The sequence below is a fragment of the Balaenoptera ricei genome, chromosome 9, assembly GCF_028023285.1.
Source record: "Balaenoptera ricei isolate mBalRic1 chromosome 9, mBalRic1.hap2, whole genome shotgun sequence".
NCBI lineage: Eukaryota > Metazoa > Chordata > Mammalia > Artiodactyla > Balaenopteridae > Balaenoptera > Balaenoptera ricei.
Window position 1 is genome coordinate 8621316 of NC_082647.1, and position 19584 is coordinate 8640899.

General features: G+C 38.2%; 1 protein-coding gene across 2 annotated transcripts in view; it reads right to left on the minus strand.

Moving 5' to 3' along the window:
- CNTNAP2 (contactin associated protein 2) overlaps positions 1-19584 on the minus strand; it is a 2085708-nt gene that overhangs the window by 735482 nt on the left and 1330642 nt on the right. For both annotated transcript variants that reach the window (XM_059933152.1, XM_059933153.1), the window contains one exon: positions 15198-15317. In XM_059933152.1, the coding sequence (XP_059789135.1) occupies positions 15198-15317 (120 nt within the window). The remainder of the gene's footprint in view (positions 1-15197; positions 15318-19584) is intronic.

Here is a 19584-nt window from a genome sequence, read left to right on the forward strand (position 1 = left end):
TCACCACTCAAGACCTCATGTTTTGTTAATTAGCATAAATTAATTTAATTTTAGTTACAACTTGGGGGATGGGTTTTTATTGGTGAGAATACTGATGTTCACCTAAATCGGCTAAAATATTTAGAGATTCCCCCCAACTCTTGCAACAAAAGGATAAAGAAATATAGGGAGCCCTTTACCTTTTGCTTTTCATAGGTGATTTATGGCTAGGTTCTTTTTCATCCATTGAATTAGAGGATTCTGATTGCCTGATCCCACTTATAAAGTAAACTCAATCCTGCTTCTAGAATGTTTTCGTATTTGCTATAGGAGAAGCATCCACACAAGGAGTAGTTGGAAAAACTAAAGGGACAGAGAGCTTGGATTTTCAAATTTACAGAACAGGTTGTACAGGCAACTTTTGAGCCTATTGCTAATAAACATTTGCCTTCTAATTGTAGGTGAGGCAGACTTGTATCACACATGTTTCTTATACAGTACTGAGACTGATGGAGACGTTACTCAGACCTACTCATCTATCTCTAACTAATGGTGGCTACTTATATCTACTAAAAAGCCAGAGTGGCACAGGTCTGTTTGGAACAGTGCATTTATTAGTGCCAACTATATACCAGACACTGCTGGACTTAGGAGTGAACAAGATAGACATCCCAGCTCACAGCCTAGATTCTAGTTAATCAGAAATTAGGAACAGGGGAAGAAAAACTTTAAATAATAATAGTAATAATAATTTATATTATTTTAGTTATAAGAACCAAGGGTTTATAGAATGTTTCAATCTATTAAAAAGGAAAAAGTGATAAATTTATGCCACTAAAAGATATGGAAGCCTCTCATTCTCTAATTGCTGGTCTAATTCAAACCTCATTCTTTATGTAAACAGCTTTTTGTAAATTCTGTTATAGATGCACCCATGGATGATAAGATGTTTAAACACTCATTAGCTGTTTGGAAAATTTTAAAACTTGTTTGTACCTCAGTTCACATGTCTTCAAAATTGGAATACTAATTTTGTATTGTATTACAAATACAATACAAAGGGAGGAATAGATGGAATGCTACTACAGATGAAAGCATCTGTAGTAGTTATGGTGAAGAATAGATGAAATACTACTACAGATGAAAGCATCTATCATATTACCTTATAGAGAGTCAGCAATAAACACTTTAAGAAAGATGACATCCTTTAAACAAAATGGGAAATATTAATTGATATGAAAATTTGAACATTTTAATGAATTTTAAAAATACATGTTTTGAAAAATTATTGGTTCTATGGTATTAAACCAGGAGATTAAAAATGAATAAGAGACTTCCTGGTTAGGATGTTGAGTAAACACTGGCATCTAACTTTTCCCGCCTGAAAGTCCACTAAAGCTAGAATATATTTATGTACCCATGTGCATTCATAAATATGTATGATAAATATATAGACACATTCAAACCAGGACACTACTGAGAGTAAAAGGGAGAGCTGTTTATAATTATATGCGGGCAAAAGAAGTAAAATCGGACTATACTGGGCATACAGGACATATGGCCACTCTAACCAAGAATGAAGTTCAAGGTCAACAAGACCCTCTCACTTTTTTTTTTTTTTGATATTTTTTTCCCCACTGCATAGCATGCAGAACTTCCCCAACCAGGGATAAAACTTGTGTCCCCTGAAGTGGAACTGCGGAGTCTTAACCACTGCACCACCAGGGAAATCCAAGACCCTCTCATTCTTAATAATGAACACACAGCTAATAATTATTAGGAATCTGAAGGAAGCTGAGGAGATTAGCGGACAAAAAAAGAGGAAAATGAACAGAATAAAGGAACTTAGAAACTGAGGCAAAGGGAAAAAAATGTTATTATCCTTGAGAGACAAGAAAAGATTTTGCATATATGAAGTAATAATAGTATGCTATTAAAATTGAACTTTTGAAGAACAAAACAGAGCTCTTTGATTTAAAACCAGGATGAAAAGTCATTCTAGGAGGAAGGAGAAAACAGAGAAATCAGAAGAGACAAAATCACGAATAGAAAAATAAAAAGAAATTTGAGGAGTAGCCAGTGTGAAAGTGAGCACCTACCAAACAGATGAAAACAGACCTATTCTAAGGCATGGTGTGAAATTTCAGAACATCGGGGAGTAAGAGTGTTCTAATTTCTAGGGAGAAGGATCAAGAAACTATCAGAGAATGTGCTACACCCAAATGAGGGAGTGAATTAAAATGAAGACACGGGAAATAGGAAGCATGACTTCCAACATAGGGGGCGATGAGGAAATTGTAGGGTGAATAAACACTGGTGTGGTGAAGGGAGATTTCATGATGATGGGATGCCCCAGATATAGAGAGCAAGCACTTTGGATTGGAGCAAGAGGAAACACTGGCAAAATGTCCACTATTATTTTACAGTCTTTTAAATACTGAGAACAGAATATGTCGGATTCTACTCTGTACTCGCCACAACAGTGAGCTAATAAACTTCCTATTCTCACGTGCCTGTCCTGCTGCCTGGATCAGCTAGGGTATCAGGTAACCTCTCGAAAGCATGCTGCCTTGTCTTAGCCCTGAAACCTGGAGATACACCAAGTGAGCTTAGAAGCAGAAGGGGCAAATATGGTTGCAGTGAAAAGAAAATAGAATATATGCACATAAATCAAAAAAGGAAAAATAACAGTAATGATGATAATGATGAGGATCTAGCAAGTTCCTGAATAGTCTCATTTTTTAATGCGGATTTTGTTCAAAAATATGAGTAGAAACAGGATATGAGATTAATGATTATGTGAGGGGAGGTCAGCCCTACTGACCTTCTCTGTACATAAATACAACAAAGAGATTGTTGAGAAATTCATCCACAGGTATACTTTTATTCAAAGTTATTTTCTCACTCGTCATAAATGAGACAAATGCTGTTATACAGCACTCAATTGTGCTGGGCATTGATGAGCTTTGCTTCTACTTTAAGTCTGTCCCAGAAATAGGACTCCAATATATGCCAGTTTAGGCAACATGTCGTATTGGTGCAGTTTATTATTTAACTTACTTGGTTGCATCAATTAGACCAAGAGAAAAGATAAAAAGAGAGATTAGCTGCTATATGAGATTCTCCTGCTAAAATTGCCAGGAATCTTCTGAAATGGAAATTGATTTACTCAGAAGGAATGAAAGGTGACCCAGCAAACTGAAAAACCTAGGGTTTGGAAAGACAGAAGCTCAGGCATAGTGGCTTTAAGTTTAGCCAGAAGGGAGGAATTCCTAGTGAATAAGTGTGAGGTTGTTCTTGTACTTTGTGCTGATTTAACTGGATTTCCCAAGGTTTTGTTTTGTTTTTTGTTTTTTTTTCCACCTGCCTGCTGCACAAGCTGATTTTTATGGACTAGACAAGAGTTTCAGACCCCAAATGACAGAGGAAACCAAACAACAGTCCCTAACCATAGACAATGTGAAGCCATTCTCAGTTTTTTGAGCAGGGAAATCGCACAACAGAGGCAGTGCTTTTTAAAGCACCAAAAGGGCAGTGTGTTTAAAATATTGTTTAGGCAGGTGTGTAAACATGTTTGAAGGTGGGCGTATTTGCATCTGGGGTACCATTTTGGAGGCTCCATATGTGACGGAGCTGCCTGTTCTAGGTCTAAGGCCATCTTGATTTTACTTGGGGTCCTGCCTTCCCTTGCTTGGTTCTGTCTGCTGCATGGGCCTCACCAGACCTCTTATAGCTTTCCTCTCCCTTTCTTGATTTAAAGTTCGAGAACCACTTGAGAACTTTTTGTCATATTAACCTATAACTGTGACTGACACACAATGAAGAGATTTAAAAGAAAGCCTGGCAGGTAGAAGTCATCTGAGGAATAAGAGTGTGAATCTGAAAGGGAGTCTTGGGTGGTGGGTAATCAGTTACAGAGAAGAGCTCTCCTTTCAGGCTGTGTTTGATCAGCGAGTTGGTTCCTAGATTTTCAATTGGAGCTGTATGAACAGAATTGAACTCAAAGATTTATACTGATTGTGAGGAACTGAAACAGCTGAGCACATGAAGCGGGAGTTGCTAAGTGATTACAAAGGTTTATAACAAAGACAGCTTGTGAGAAGTCGACAAAGAGGAGATGATGTGAAAGAAGACAGAGGAGAGCTATTCTATGTGCGGGTTAACAACAGAGGAGGCAAACTAGGTTAGGAGAAAGAAAGAGGAGGGCAAATGCCTTTGATGAGAAAAAATACAAATGAGTGGGGGGGAAGAAAATGGAAGAAGCCAGTGTTTCGAGGCTTACACTTTAGAATGTGAACACATGAGAGTGTATGACACACAGGAACACAAAGGGGTAGAAGCATAGCGGTGCCTGGTCTGTGAATGTTAATAAGCTCTCACAGAGAAGAGGAGAGCTGTGTGTCCTCATTTCTAGCTGGTTTCCTTGCAAAAAGAGAATGAGGTGCCACAATCATATTAAATATTACCAATGATACTTAATACAATTCCATCCAATCTTGTTACCTTCTCAAACCAGATTTTGCTAGGTTCAGTTTAAGATTTTACACTGAAAAAGTAACTAGATAATGGTAATAGAATTTAAATTATCCTTAAAGTCTGGCTCAATCCCTAAGGGATAATTAACCTAGGTACACAAGAAATACACAAGTTATCCTATAAAAGCTCTCAGAAATTGGTATTCGAGAAAATACCTGTAGCTGAATTAAGACCTAAAATTGATAATAATTGCTTAGTGGTTTATAAACTGATTTCATTTAAAATGTGTTCTCTGATAAAAAACCCCAAGGCATCAGTGGAACAATTAAGAAGTAAATAATTTATGGCAAAAGTGCTGTCCAAACCACAGATAATGAATTAGAGTTGCGTAAGGAAGTTTTGATGATAATGAAAACATATAAATAAGAGATGCTCATCTCAGAAATCATATTTAAAATAAGACTACAGAATCCAAACTGAGGAGTACCATTTGTATGCACACACATGGCCATTCGGATGAATAACACATACAGGGGCACTCACACACATATAGGCATGTATGTGCACACATGTGCACACACACACTATGAACGCTGGCTCTGGATCACACAAGCCTGTCTAAGAAGTCAATCTCCATAACCCACTAGATGTGTAAGTTAGGACTTGATTTCTGTGAGTTTTACTTTCCTCATCCAAAAATTGGAATAAGAGTAGTATTACATACCCCGTGGGGTTGTTGTGAATTATTAGATGAGTTAATGTGTGTGATCTGCTTAGAACAGTGCCTGGCATTTAGTTTGCCCTCAATACTACTATATATATAGCTACAAGCATAAAATACAAAATCTTTATCACATTTCCTAACACGTTAGTAATTGTTATCTCTAGCTGGTAAGCAATTTTTATTTTTGCTTATCTATATTTTCAAACTTTCCTATTTTGAACAATATGTTAAAAACCATAAGACAAATAATAAATAATAAAGCTTAATATTTTACAAACTAAATGTGGCACTGTTACTCAAAAGGTAAGGCTATATGCAGCTGGAATTATGAATAGTATGCAGAGACACAGAGGTAGGTGTGGTAAGAAGAATAAAAAGTATTCCCCCAGTATTCCCGACCCCTAGTGCACACCCCCTGATCCCACTCCTTGAATGTGGGTAGGACAGGTATACACGATGGGCTATCACTCCTGCGATTAGGTTGCTCTATATGGCAAAGGTGAAGAGATTTTGCAGGTGTCAGTAAGGTCCCCACCTGACTTGCGTTAATCAAACAGCTGGTTATACTGGGTGGATGTTAGGCATGGCCTCATCAGGTGTGCTCCTGAGAGAGAGTCCAGAGGTCAGAGATCCTCCCACTGCCACACTATGAGAAGGATGTGTATCTGGGACCTTGGGAACATCCTCTAGGAGCTGAGGGCAATCCACAGCCAACAGCCAACAAGAAAATGGGACCCTCAGTCTTAAAACCTCAAGGAATTGAATTCCATCGACACCCTGAATAAACATGGAAGAGGATCTCAAGCCTCAGATGAGACCACAGCCCTGCTGATCCCTCATTTCAGCCCATGGGACCCTGAGCAGTCGACCCAGCTAACCTCCGCCAGAGTCCTGACCCATGGAAACTGTGAGATAATAAATTGGTGTTATTGAAAGCTGCTAAGAAAACGAATATGACAGAGAAGGAACTGCTTTGCTTTGCTGGGGGGCTGGCGGGAGGTGATGGCAGCAGGAGTGGGGGGCAGGTTCGTGATTCCATTAGCGCTCAAGCATCCACCCCAGCAACCCATTTCCACCCCCCCACCACTGTACTACCGAAACTCCTGAGAGGCATAACGATAAATAAAACGATATTACTGAGTGCAAGTGCTTAAGAACTTGAGTAACAAGCTCTCTATAAATATTAGATTAAAAAGACATGAACAGCTTTTACCATTATAGAGAATAACAGAATTTGATCAGCTAAATCCCAGGGCTTTATAAAGCACAAATTATGTAAACAAGCTTAATGGCTTTTTGATAAAACTACAAAAGTACTGCTAGGAAGAATGCAGGAGGTGTTCCTTATTTGGACTTTAAACTTCACACCGTATAGCACAGATGTTTACTTAAATTTTTAAAAATTAAATATGAATACAAAGAGAGTAAAGATGAATTCGAGGATAGAATATTAAGGAAAACATTGTTTTTGATTTAGGGATAAGCAGTAATTTTCCAAGGATAATAGCTGGATCTAGCTTTATTTACTATTGTTATTATCACTGGGCAGAGAGAACTAAATGAAGCTTTAAATAATAAAAGTTCAATGTTTCTAGAAGATGTTGGTAAGCATCTTAAGGAAATAGAAATAAACTGAAATGTGAGAAAAATGTACAAAAGAAAGAGGTCAATATTAGAAATATATGATAGCATATACTCATTAAAATTATATTTATGATACCAAATTTTCAGAGAGGTGATAAAAATTGAGAAGGAAGGTGAGGATAACAATGGCCACATTTTATAATGTGCCCTAAGATCTAAAAAAGGGAACCAGGCTTTGACTTGCACAGAATGATGAATTCTCCTACAAAAGATTCAATGAATATATTCTCTCCTCAATGTCAACTGAGCACTTGAGACGCTGTCATTTAGGGCACCCCCTAATTTCCAAGTGATGAAGCGCTGAACTGCAGATAGTCAAAAGGAGAATTGCATAGTAGAAGAACTGCTTTTTGATAAAAAATGAACAGTGCCAATTTATGTCAAATGTGGCCAAGAAATGAGTAAATTCAAGCTTGTTTGAGGCAAGAGGATTTTGCTTCTCGATTATTTGAATAGTGATATTTTTCTTTCATGTGCCATGGCAATAATAGAATTTTTTTTTTTTTAAGAATAGAAGGCAGTGTAGAGATCAACTCATTCCAATTCCTACTCTATTTATAAGGAAACTGAGACAGAGATTAATTGTGTTTAAAGTCTTCAGGGAATCTGTATAGTATCTGCCCACAGCACAGCTCCAACAGGCTGAATTACAGGCACTGAAGGCAACATAGAGTCCCACCTTTTCCTGATCTGTCCCTGCTCTTCTGTACTCCTTCACATGGGGCTACTCAAGGCAGAAACTTGGGAATCATTTACAACTCCAATCACCAGCCACAGTCTGGTCAACTCAATTTTCTAAATATCCATCAAATCAATCCTCTCCTTTACCTGTCGGCCACCACCCTGAATCTCAACTTTACCTCCTGTATTACAACAGAGGCTTTCTGACTTGTTTCCCTGTCTTATGTATGGGTCTCCTTTGGAAAACCCTATTCCCAGCTGCCAAAACCATGCTTTAAAAATACAGTATCATCAATTGCTTGCCAAGTTTCAACTGCTTTGCATCCCGTATAAAGCATGTTACGAGTTGATTTATTTTTGTTATTGAACCAAACTTGGGTCCACTCACTGAACGTGTAGCAAAGCCACTCTACTGACACTGGGTTGTAGTGAAGGAAAGTAGAGTTTATTGCAAGGCACCAAGAAAGGAGTAAGGGCAGCTCATGTTCAAAATACCTGAACTTCTTGATGGCTTTCAGGTAACAGTTTTGAAAGGCAACATTATGGGTGTGCGTTGTAGGGTGCCTGATCAGCTCCTGCACAATTCTCTGATTGGTTGACAGTGAGGTAACAGGGTGATGTTTCAGGAATCTCAATGATCAACCTTTTGGTTCCAACCTGTCTAGGGTCTACATACTGGTGGTCAGCATGTAGTTAACTTCTTCCATCTTGGGGGGGGGTGGTTAGTATCTGCAAAATAACTCAAGGATATGGCTCAGGATATTATCCATAGCCCTTGAGGAAGAACTAAATGTTTTTGACTTTGTTTCATGGCTAAACTATTATTTTGTCTTGCTTGACTATTTTCCTTTGTTTCTGCACTTTCTCATTTTCTCACTTCTCTGATTAAATTTGCTCTTTGGAACTCGGGGAAGGAATAGGAGGCTAAAGCTTTTTTTACAAATAAGAGGTGGGGGGCATGGAGGGTGGGGGGAGTCTGAACCCAGGAAGGCCCCACTGGGTCCTGCTCATTCATTATATACCTTTGCATTGATTCAAAATCACTCTCCATCCTCCCAGTCTTTTTCTCATTCTTTACAACCCAAGCAGTCAATTCGACATCCATAAGGATGACCCATTTGTCCCTAAAATTCTCTTAGACACTTTTCCTCCACTTACTTATACATTCTCCTACATACAGAGTATTTCATCACTAGAAATCTGACTTATCTATCGACTTCCTAGGAGCTCATTTCACAGATGCCTTTTCCCAGTTTACATCATCCCCTAAGTGATATTATCATTTCTCATATATTCATATGCTAACAATTAGGACATTTATGTCTCTAACCCAAACATCCTTTTGGGGCTTGTCCAACTGCAGAATTTGCATCTCAATTGAGATGGCATATAGCACTTCATATTTAAATAGGTCAAAACTGAATTCTTGAAATTCCTCTAAATCTGTTCTTTCCTTAATTTCCCACATCTGCCATATGGCACTGTAATTCATCCAGTTATTTAATCCATATATTCAGGAGTTATTCTTTTTGTTGTTGTTGTTAAATGTTTTGCTCTTTTTAATATATATATATTTTAAAATTTATTTTATTATTTAGTTATTTATTTTTGGCTGCGTTGGGTCTTCACTGCTGCACGCGGGCTTTCTCTAGTTGCGGCGAGCGGGGGTTACTCTTTGTTGCGGTGCACGGGCTTCTCATTGCGGTGGCTTCTCTTGTTGTGGAGCATGGGCTCTAGGTGTGCAGGCTGCAGTAGTTGTGGCTCGTGAGCTCAGTAGTTGTGGCTCGCAGGCTCTAGAGCACATGCTTAGTGGTTGTGGTGCATGGGCCTAGTTGCTCCATGGCATGTGGGATGTTCCTGGACCAGGGCTCGAACCCGTGTCCCCTGCATTGGCAAGCAGATTCTTAACCACTGCACCACCAGGGAAGCCCCAGGAGTTATTCTGGACAACTGTCTTTAACCATCCTTCTCCCATCTGTCACCAATCCTGACAATGCTTCCTTCAAAGTACATCTGAAATTCATCTCTTATTCATCACTTAAACTATCACCACTCTAGTCCAAAGGAGCTTCTTTTCTTCCCTGGACTTTTACAATAGCCTCAGAACTGGTCCCAGTGCTTTTAGTCTGTCATTCATGGTACTCCAAGTAGTAGTTTTAATTGAGACCCTCTTACTCTCCTGTGTAAAAACTTTCCATAGATTCCCACCCACTACATTGAAATATAATTGAAAAAGTAAAAACCAGATTTTTTTCCTGCACCACCACCTGTCCCCTGCCCATCTCCCCACTTCATTTTGGGCCCCCCTATAGGCTCATGATGCTTCTTCAGCAACTGGGGTTTCAGTTCCTTGGAAGGAAATGATCTCTTTCACTCTGTGGGGTATAATTTTTCAGGGCTCATTCCCCTTCCTCACCTTTCTGAGTGCCTTGTCTCCTTTCATATGCTAGATTTTGGCTAAAATGTTGCTTCCTAGGGAGGTTTTTAAAAAAATCCTCTATCCAAAATAAACCATTTCTCACAATTCTATTATTTTTCTCTACAGAAAAATTACTTATTTGTTCACTTTTTTAGTGCTTGTTTTTATTGTTGGTTGTGAATACCATGAAGGCATTTATTATATCCATTTGTTCTCACATGGCACAGTTCCTGGCACATAGTGAATACAGAAATGAAAAAACCTAGAAAAAGGATCCTAGAGGGATGCTTAAATATTCTGTTCTTTTTTCTTTTCACAAAGTCTATGAAGAAATTCACATTTTGGGGGTTTTTGTGTGTGTATGTGTGTGTGTGTGTGTGTGTGTGTGTGTACATTACATTTTTAATTAAAATTTTTCTTTTAGATAATGTAAATTTTACATGCAGTTTAAGAAATAATACAGAGACCACCTCACACTGGTCAGAATGGCCATCACTGAAAAATCTATAAATAACAAATGCTGCAGAGGGTGTGGAGAATAGGGTACCCTCCTACATTGTTTGTGGGAATGTAAATTGGTGCAGCCACTATCGAGAACAGTATGGAGGTTCCTCAAAAAACTAAAAATGGAGTTGTCACATGATCCAGCAATCTCGTTCTTGGGCATATATCCAGAGAAAAACATGGTTCGAAAGGATACATGCATCCCAATGTTCACTGCAGTGCTATTTACACTAGCCAAGACATGGAAGCAACCTAAATGTCCATCGACAGATGAATGGATAAAGAAGATGTGGTACATATATACAATGGAATATTACTCAGTCATTAAAAAGAATGAAATAATGCCATTTGCAACAACATGGGTGGACCTGGAGATGATCATCCTAAGTAAGTCAGACAGAGAAAGACAAATACCATATGAAATCACTTATATGCGGAATTTAAAAAAATGATACAAATGAACTCATTTACAAAACAGAAACAGACTCACAGACTTAGAGAATGAACTTATGGTTACCAGGGTGGAAGGGTGGGGGGAGGAACAGATTGGGAGTTTGGGATTGACATGTACACATTGCTATATTTAAAATAGATAACCAACAAGGACCTACTGTATAGCACAGGGAACACTACTCAATATTCTGTAATAACCCAAATGGGAAAAGAATTTGAAAAAGAATAGATATCAATACAAGTATATGTATAACTGAGTCACTTTGCTGTACACCTGAAACTAACACAACGTTGTTAATCAACTATATCCCAATATAAAATAAAAATTAAAAATAAAAGAGGAAAGGTTTTGATCGATAAAAGAGTTTATAATGGTCATTTGGTGGTGAAGGGTATATTGAAGATGAGGAAGAGCTTCATGGAGGAGTTTAGGATTCAAGAAAACTCTTCAGAGATAAGTATTTTATAGAGAGTTTCAGGAGAGAATATTGTACACAGGGAGATTGTCATGAAATTTAGTGTAAAACAAGCCAAACTGAATTTAGGGAATGATGGAAACTCTACTCTGATTGGAGCAGGGGATGGCTATAAGGAAGCAGGGTAGAAAAAAGACAGTGCTAGGAAGTTTGTATTAAATGTGAAGGAAGTTGAATGCTAAGTTGAGGCCCTTTCCCATTATTCAGTAGTTGGGATGGAGCACAGTGGTCATATGATCACAGTGGTGTGGCAGGAGCATTCATCTAGCAGCCTGCTGACAGGTGGCATGGAGGCAGGGGCAGTAGGAAAATATTGGAGTTGAAGGGACCGTTGAAGGAGGTCATGGAGAGAATGTGACTGCCAGTTGACCCTTAAGCAGAACCCTGGCAACCGGAGGCTCCTCACCCCTCCCCTGTCCTTGGAATGTACATCCCACCTACTATTCCCAGGCTAGCAGCCCTTACAGGGAGTAAATCCTTGCGAGAGGTAGGTGTTGAGACCATCTGGACTGAATATGTCACTGAACCCTGTCAAGGCCTCGATATACACTTTTAAGATCCTGTGGGTTGGGTGCAGAAATCTACTCATACTGTGTCGCCCAAGACAAGCCTTGTAAGTAAGTTCCCTTGCTTATCAAACCTTCACCTACCAATCTAGAGGGTCTGCCTCCTTCTCAGTCTCTCCTTGCCCTCCACGTACGGGGTCCAGTTTCAGATTTCACTTGGGGAACTCCCAAGGTTGTAAACCAACAGGGGCCAGTTGGGACATTACTAGAATAACCTAAACCCAACAATTGAGGGTCTGAATCAGGATGGTGGTTTGAGGAATGGAAAGAATAATGATTTGCAAGAGGCATTGGGAAGGAGAAATTGAGAATTTAACAGTATCTGAGATGCCAGGAGATATATGCTGACAGTTTGGACTGAATCCAACAGTAAAATACTCTAGCAAGGACAAACTTCAAGTCTTCCCTGTGATTCAACAGAAAATGTAATAAGGATAAGATGAGGAACAACTTACTTATTTGATAATGTTAAACAAACATAAAACTTGGAGATATTAGTGAACAGTGATGTTGTAATGATTATTTGGAGGAACTTCTTTTCTAAAAGTCAGAGGAGACTACCTTCTTCTTGCCAGGCCCTAAATTAATTAACTGTGTTTTCATTTTGTTTTTTTGTTTTGTTTTATTTTTTAATTAGTAAGTGAATTTAAAGTTTAGTATTCCAAAGAATAATTATAAATCAGAAGTGATTTCCAACAGAGTGATTTTTCATTTCTACCCAAATTTACATCAGATATTACCTGCCAGTAAAGTTCCTCCAGTGTAGAGAAACCAAAATCAAGACTCATATATTCACTATGTCTGTACAAGTGAAAAACTCTCCCTCATCTTAGTAAGAAGAAGGAAAAAGAGACTGATCACTGCCAAGACATTGCTTCTTCCCCAGAGAAGATATCTTGCTCCCATTTTTAAAATATGTGATATATTCAACAGTGATAAACACTCAATTACATTTGGGTTACTAAGAAGTGGGAGAGCTCTATTCTTTAATACAAATGTTGTGAATTAAGGTGCATATACAATTTCTCATGACCATAGAGTTATATCTCAAGATTCATAGAGTATCTCATGCTGTCACTCCCTCCTCTTCTTCAACATGTATCTCTTGGAAAAGCTACAGCCCAAGCCAAGCTCTGTGGTGCCATGTTTTCCTAATGGGTCAAGTTCATGTTCTTTCCAGATGAAGGAAGGGTTAATGGGTTGCAAAAGGCCAAAGAGTACCTGATGGCCTTCAAGGGTCCCTGAAACACTGGTGTTCATAACTATCTTGACGATAGAAAAAAAATCTTCTAACTGCAGAAATCATGCTGTTCTTTTCACCACTTAGACTGAATCTAGAGTATTAGGTCAAACTATAGTCATACTCTTTAAAGGAGGTATTGATGAAGAGGAGATCTGTGTTTCCACATAAGGCCTTCAATTCACAGAAAAGTGATCTCTCCCGAAAAAAAAAAAAGAAAAAATCCTCTTCCATTTTGTGTGTTCTTCATATGAGGGTCATATACATTATGGTTTTGTTTAGTTTTCTAGTTCTTTTCTGAAAAGGCATATAGGAAAGTAACTAAAGTAACTTCTTAATTGTCCAAGCCCATTCAGGATGCCCTGATTTCCCTTAAGGTTAATAGTTGACAATAGTTTTGAGAAATCAACATCAAGAGTCTTTTGGATTAAGTCTAGTTCTCATGGATTCTACTTTAGTTGAAGTAAGATTAGAATGAAGGTAAAGAAGAAAGTACCTGAGTGCATTGACAAGTCCAACAATCAATGAACTCTCAGGTCAAGCTTTCTGGGAAGTGAATTATTTCTCTGGGGCACGCTTAGAGCCTTGGCATGGGGGGAAATCTGGGGACAGTAGCTCTCACTTTACCATTTTCTCTACCCACCTTCCATACTACACCCACGTCCTCATCATCCTCCCTTCCGTTCTGTGCCATGTCTGTCTTCCTGATGTTGCCGAGTTCTCCACTGGGGTCTACTTGTCTATAGCACTGTTTAGGGCTCTTAGTTCTAGGCGCACAATCCTATTTGCACTTCACACCTACTGAGTCAGTCTCCTGAGATGGAGCCAACAGGTTTGTATGGGAAGACATAACTCCATAAATGTTTCTGAAGCATAGCTGGATTTAAGAACCACTGGCCTCAAACATATTGGAATTTGAATTTTGCCTGAATAATATAAGCGAGTTATTTAACTCTCTAATTCTTTAAAAAATAATTATACCTTACTCCTGGCAACCTTTTCTGAAAGTTTATTATGTGTCAGACAATATGCTAAGAACCATATGTAGATTACCTTATTTCATTCATACAATAATACTATGAGGTAGATATTATTATTAATCAATTTCAAAGAAAAACATTCCGAGGCTTATTGAAGTTAGCACAGTTAATAAGTTGCCCAAGATTCTATATCTGGTGATTAACAGCGCTACAATATAAACCCAGGTTGTCTGAATAAAGCAGTTACTGTGGTACCCGATACATGGCAAACCGTCCATGCAGCAATCAGCATCAGTAGCATCATATAATCATCATCCTTATCATCATATGCCTCAGGAGTTCATATCGAATGCTGATCCTCTCCTGGAGCTAGTAAACAGTGCTTGCCCCACACACTTCTCCAGATTTTTGGAGGGCAAGATGCTACCAAGTGTCTGACGGAAGATGTGCTCTTATCTTACAGATCTGTACATCTTACATACGACTGTGGGAACCCGCAATCTCATTTCATAGCCCTGAAATTTAATATGGAAGTGAAGAAAAACTAGGCTCTCTTCCCCAGAAAAATTTCATGAAAGCGGCAGGTAAGTTTTGCTAGTGCCAGAATGGGCTTTCAGTACCCAGAACGGCTCCTTGTATAACCATGGTAAGCAGAGGAAGGTTTGGCGTGACCTCTGAGCTTCCTTTCGCATGGGCAGTGTGGATGGTTTGAGAGGTGGTACTAACCTTCCCCAGTCTAGGTCCTTGTGGAGGGTGCTTCATGGGCTAGTTCTTTCTGTGGACTTCAACCTTGCAATTTTGCTTTCTAGTTTTTCCTCTGCATGATGATTTTTTTTAAACACTAATTATTAACCGTTCAAATCAGAAGGCAGACTTTTTTTTGAAAACCCAGCATTGAAATACATTTCACCAATTAGCCTAACAAAGCCAGCAATATTTAGCTTATCACACATTACGATAAGAATACAGCACAGAAGAAACAAACTTTAGTGGTGCTATTTATTCTCAACATACAGAAAAGCAATCTTCATGAAACATAAATATGGCATAGTTACCTGTCATGTTGCAGTAAACTTTCAGAGGCCCCAGAGGTCCACTGCCATCAGGATCTATCCAGTAGTAATTTGATGTCTGGCCTAGGTGTTTGTAGGCTTCACAGGAAGGCTCATAGATGGCTGGAACGAAACATCCCACATGAGCACAGCACCCAAAAAGTGTCTCTCCAGATAAATGCCCCAGTAACAGATCAAATGCTATCAAACCACTGTTTAGGAGAGTATCCTCTTGTTAGAAAGAGCACTCTTTTCTCTACATTTAAACTCATAATCTGATTTTTAGTCTATAAGCATTGGTTCTGACCTAACAAACAAAGATAGTAAGTTCCTGCTATGGCTTTAGTTGGGGAAAGGTCTAAAACAATCAATAAATTGTTAAACAAATGTAATGTTTGTTTCACAGGTGCTCATGATCATTGAAAACTATTTAATTTATACTTATTTATAGATATCAGCTCCTTAATGTAAGGGACTTTACTGAAAGGCCATGAATATTGGCTGTACTGTTGGGCTATCAGCTAAGAGATCAGAGAAAATCTCTCTCTCTCTCTCTCCCTCTCTCTCTCTCTCATGCACACACACACAGGGACACTTTTTTTTTTGCATATTTAGTATAAATTTCCCACAAATACCACGTGATTTCTAATCTTCCTTTATTTCAGGAAAATGGAAAGATATGTCTGTTTCATTTTATTTGTTACAGGTGTGCTTTAATTACATCAAATCTAGTTTTTGTAGAAAACTGACATTTATGTAATTAGATTGTAGGTTCTTTTTCATCATTTTCCTTTTTGTTCCCATGCTCGTAACACATTTTCTTTTCTCACAGAGACTGCACCTGTTTTCAGAAGTGCAAAATGGACATTTACATACCTCCTTTATAGCTGGAACTTCTAAAACACTATAGTGAAAACTTTTTTAAATAGCTCTACATTGACATATATGATGAATTTGACAGACCTCTTTACAAAACTAAGAACTATTTCTAGTAAAAATCTATCTATCTGATAAGCGGAGTCTTTTGGTAAAGTGCCTTTGAATTCAATACTCCTAGCCTCTGTCCTTTGCTAAGCTATGAAGTAGGAGGTCTGATTCTGGACCTCCCTTTTCTACTTTCCTCTCCCATGTTCTCTGTGCTTCCCTTTCGCTTTCCATGATTTCCTCTTCCCAAGGATGCTAGACCTTAAATTCTATTTCATTTCAACAAACACAACACACTAGACTAAAACAGTTCAAAAACTCTTTGATTTACTCAAGGCTTGCTTCCCACTTCCTTCCTTCCTTCCTTCTGCAAATAGTTATTGAGCCCATATGATGTGTTGAGCAGTAGATTAGGCAACACAAGCACAGCTGTGAACAACACAGACTGCGGACCTTTGGAGTAGGGACTGTTCACTCAGTACTCGTGCAAGAAGTGCTGTCAGAAGAGGATGTGGCTAGAAAGTTAAGCACAGCCCATACACCTTTTGTCTGAGTGTAATTATTAATATGCCACTTTCAATCTCCCAGTTGTCTTATTTGGATAATAAACTATGGTCGCTCTAATTCTGAATGCCATACCAAATAAAATAATGCAATAAAAGACTGAACAAATATTTTTAAACTTTCAGCAGAAAGATGCCATAATTTGACGTAGGTTTTAGAAAGAAAGTTCTTTGTAGCAAAACAATAGGTCTTAGGGAAGTGAGTAATGAGAGCATGTAGGCTGTAATTGCTATAGCAATAGGCCTATAGGCCTATTGAAAGATGGCCAGAGGTATAGAAGATTATGAGAAAGGATAAAGCAAACAAGGCAGGATAAAGTAGATGGGATTTAAGATCAACAGGACATGGAGACTAGGTGGGTGGACGTAGTTGAGAAGCAAGAAAGAATGACTTAAACTCACAGTCTCTGAAAAAAACCAACTGCCTTATTAATTTTTGACAATCCTTCTTCAGATTATTACAATTTTTGTGTACAGTTCAAAATCACCCAGAACGTCAGGTTCAAATTCGTAGGTTTTCCAATTGTCCCTTCAGCCAATCTACCATTAAAAACTTTCACCTTTGTTTTCTAATATTTAATAATCATTCTTTTTCCCCACTGCCAGCACCCCAGTCATTTTCCTTATCATCTGGTATCTGATTTACAACAATCGACCTATTAATTGATTGTTCTACCCAAATATCTCTTCACTTCCCACCCAATTATGCTTTTTTATGCAATATCCTAAAACATTACTTTCATTATGTTTAAAAAATGTGTAATGGCTCTTCAGCATCTCTGATTGTATATCCCAGATCACCATCTAAGCATGTAAGACCTTCCATAATCCTTACAGATCTCTTTTGGTTTTAGCAACTCGCCAGTATCAACCTTGCTCTCTGCTCAGGTGAATCTGACGCAGGAACTTGTTTGACTCATGCTCACCCTTTCTGGAGTTGCCTCTACTTGTGGTTTTCTACAGGCCTCTTTCTCAATCTGTAAAACTTCTCAGTCAGAGCTAACTATGAAGGCAGAAGTGGTAAGAAACAGGGTTCCTGTCAAACAGATCTGAGTTTAAATTCTGACTCCACAAAGTACTATTTATATAACATTGACAAAGATACCTAATCTCATTCAGCCTTGTCTGGGGAATAGGTATCACAGGTATTAATAGTTAATAGGTGGACTGTTTATCGTTAATATAATAATTATTATTTAGGCACCACTGACATTCCTCCTTTCTTAAGGAGACCTTCCCTAATAAACACGTCCAGCTTTCTGTATAGTCCAGGGCATACACTGCTCGTCTCACATACTGTAATACTAGTCAATTTAGGACTTGATTGACCGCTGTTAATTAAACCATATAGGAAAATTTTATTTCCTAACAAGATTGTGAATTGTCGTGAGGGCAGGGTGTACAAAACATATTTTTCTTTTCTACTCTATATTGATCTAACATGGTAGATGTTTAAGAAAAGCTGTCAGAATGAAACTTAAAACGTGCCTACCCTTCATCCTGTTCTGATTTTGATAAATGATTAGTTGGCTCACCAGAAGAAGTATATGCAAATGAAAGCACAATTGGATGATAGTAAGTATAGGTAACTACTGCATTTCTAAGTAAGCATACAAGCATTTTAAAGAGGTCTGTGGACTTTAACCCAAGTAATTGATTAAGAGTAGAGATGAAAGCATGTGGATGAGGGAAATCTGGGTAAGCAAGAAATTCTTTCTTTTTCTTTAAAGTGTGACAATTATTCTGCTTGTCTTTAACCTATAACAGGTTTATTAGCTGCTTTTGCCTCATCAACACAAATGGAAAACCAAAACTTTAGTCCAAACTTTATCATGTGTGAAAAATCACCTGGAGAGCTTGTTAGGACAGGGATTCCTGGGTCTCACCCCGGAAATTCTGACTCAGTAGAGAATTTGCAGTTCTAACAAGCTCCCAAGTGATGCTGCTGGTCCTGACTACATGTTGAGAAGCATGGCTCTAATCTTGAAAAAAAAAGTTAACTCAAGAAGGGTGGACTAATTCTTTATTTATATTTTAGTATAAATAGGAAAAATAGGTCACTGAAAGGCAATACAGTACAATTGTAAACATTGCGTTGGCCAAAAAATTTGTTCTAACTAAAAATAAAAGACATATTTTTCATTTCATGAAGAACTTTACGGAAAAACACACTGACTAACCAAATGAACTTTTTGGCCAATCCAATAACATAAGGCTAGAATGCCACCTCACTTCACTCAGAATAATAAAAATGGAATGGGATACAAAACTCTAAATAAAAATACATGTCAAAAGAAATATACTTGGATGAATGCACAGAAAAATATTTGGAAAGGAATACACTCAAACAGTAACAGTGGTTATCTTTGAGTAGTAACATTATGGATAATTTAAAACTTCATACTTCTCTGTGTTTTCCACATTACTTTATAACATGCATAAGTTATGTTATCATTAAAAATACACTTGCAAAATACATGTCTGGAGTAAAGGCACTGAGGTAAAATGGCAAGAACAGCTGTACATAGTAAAACTGCATTAGTTTTATAACTGAATTAGGAATTAAGAGATTTTTGTTCAAATCTCCTTTCTGTCATTTACTACCTGGAAGCTCCCCTTAACTTTCAGTTTTCTCAACTGTAAAATGAAGGCAATAATACCTCCTCCACCAAGTTATTGTGAAGATTAAATGAAATCACACACTTTGTAAACTAAAAAGCACTGAGTGTATGGAAATTTTAATGCACGGAAGGAGCTAACCGAAGTATTTAGCCTGCATGCCTCAGCCAGTTAACTCTGTACCCAGTGGAGTCCTAGCTGGGCTGCACAATTTGTGCATATCAAGCCCCAGGGAGTTGACAGGGCAGAAGGGGCTAAGCCAGCAGCCACTGAAGAAAGAGAAG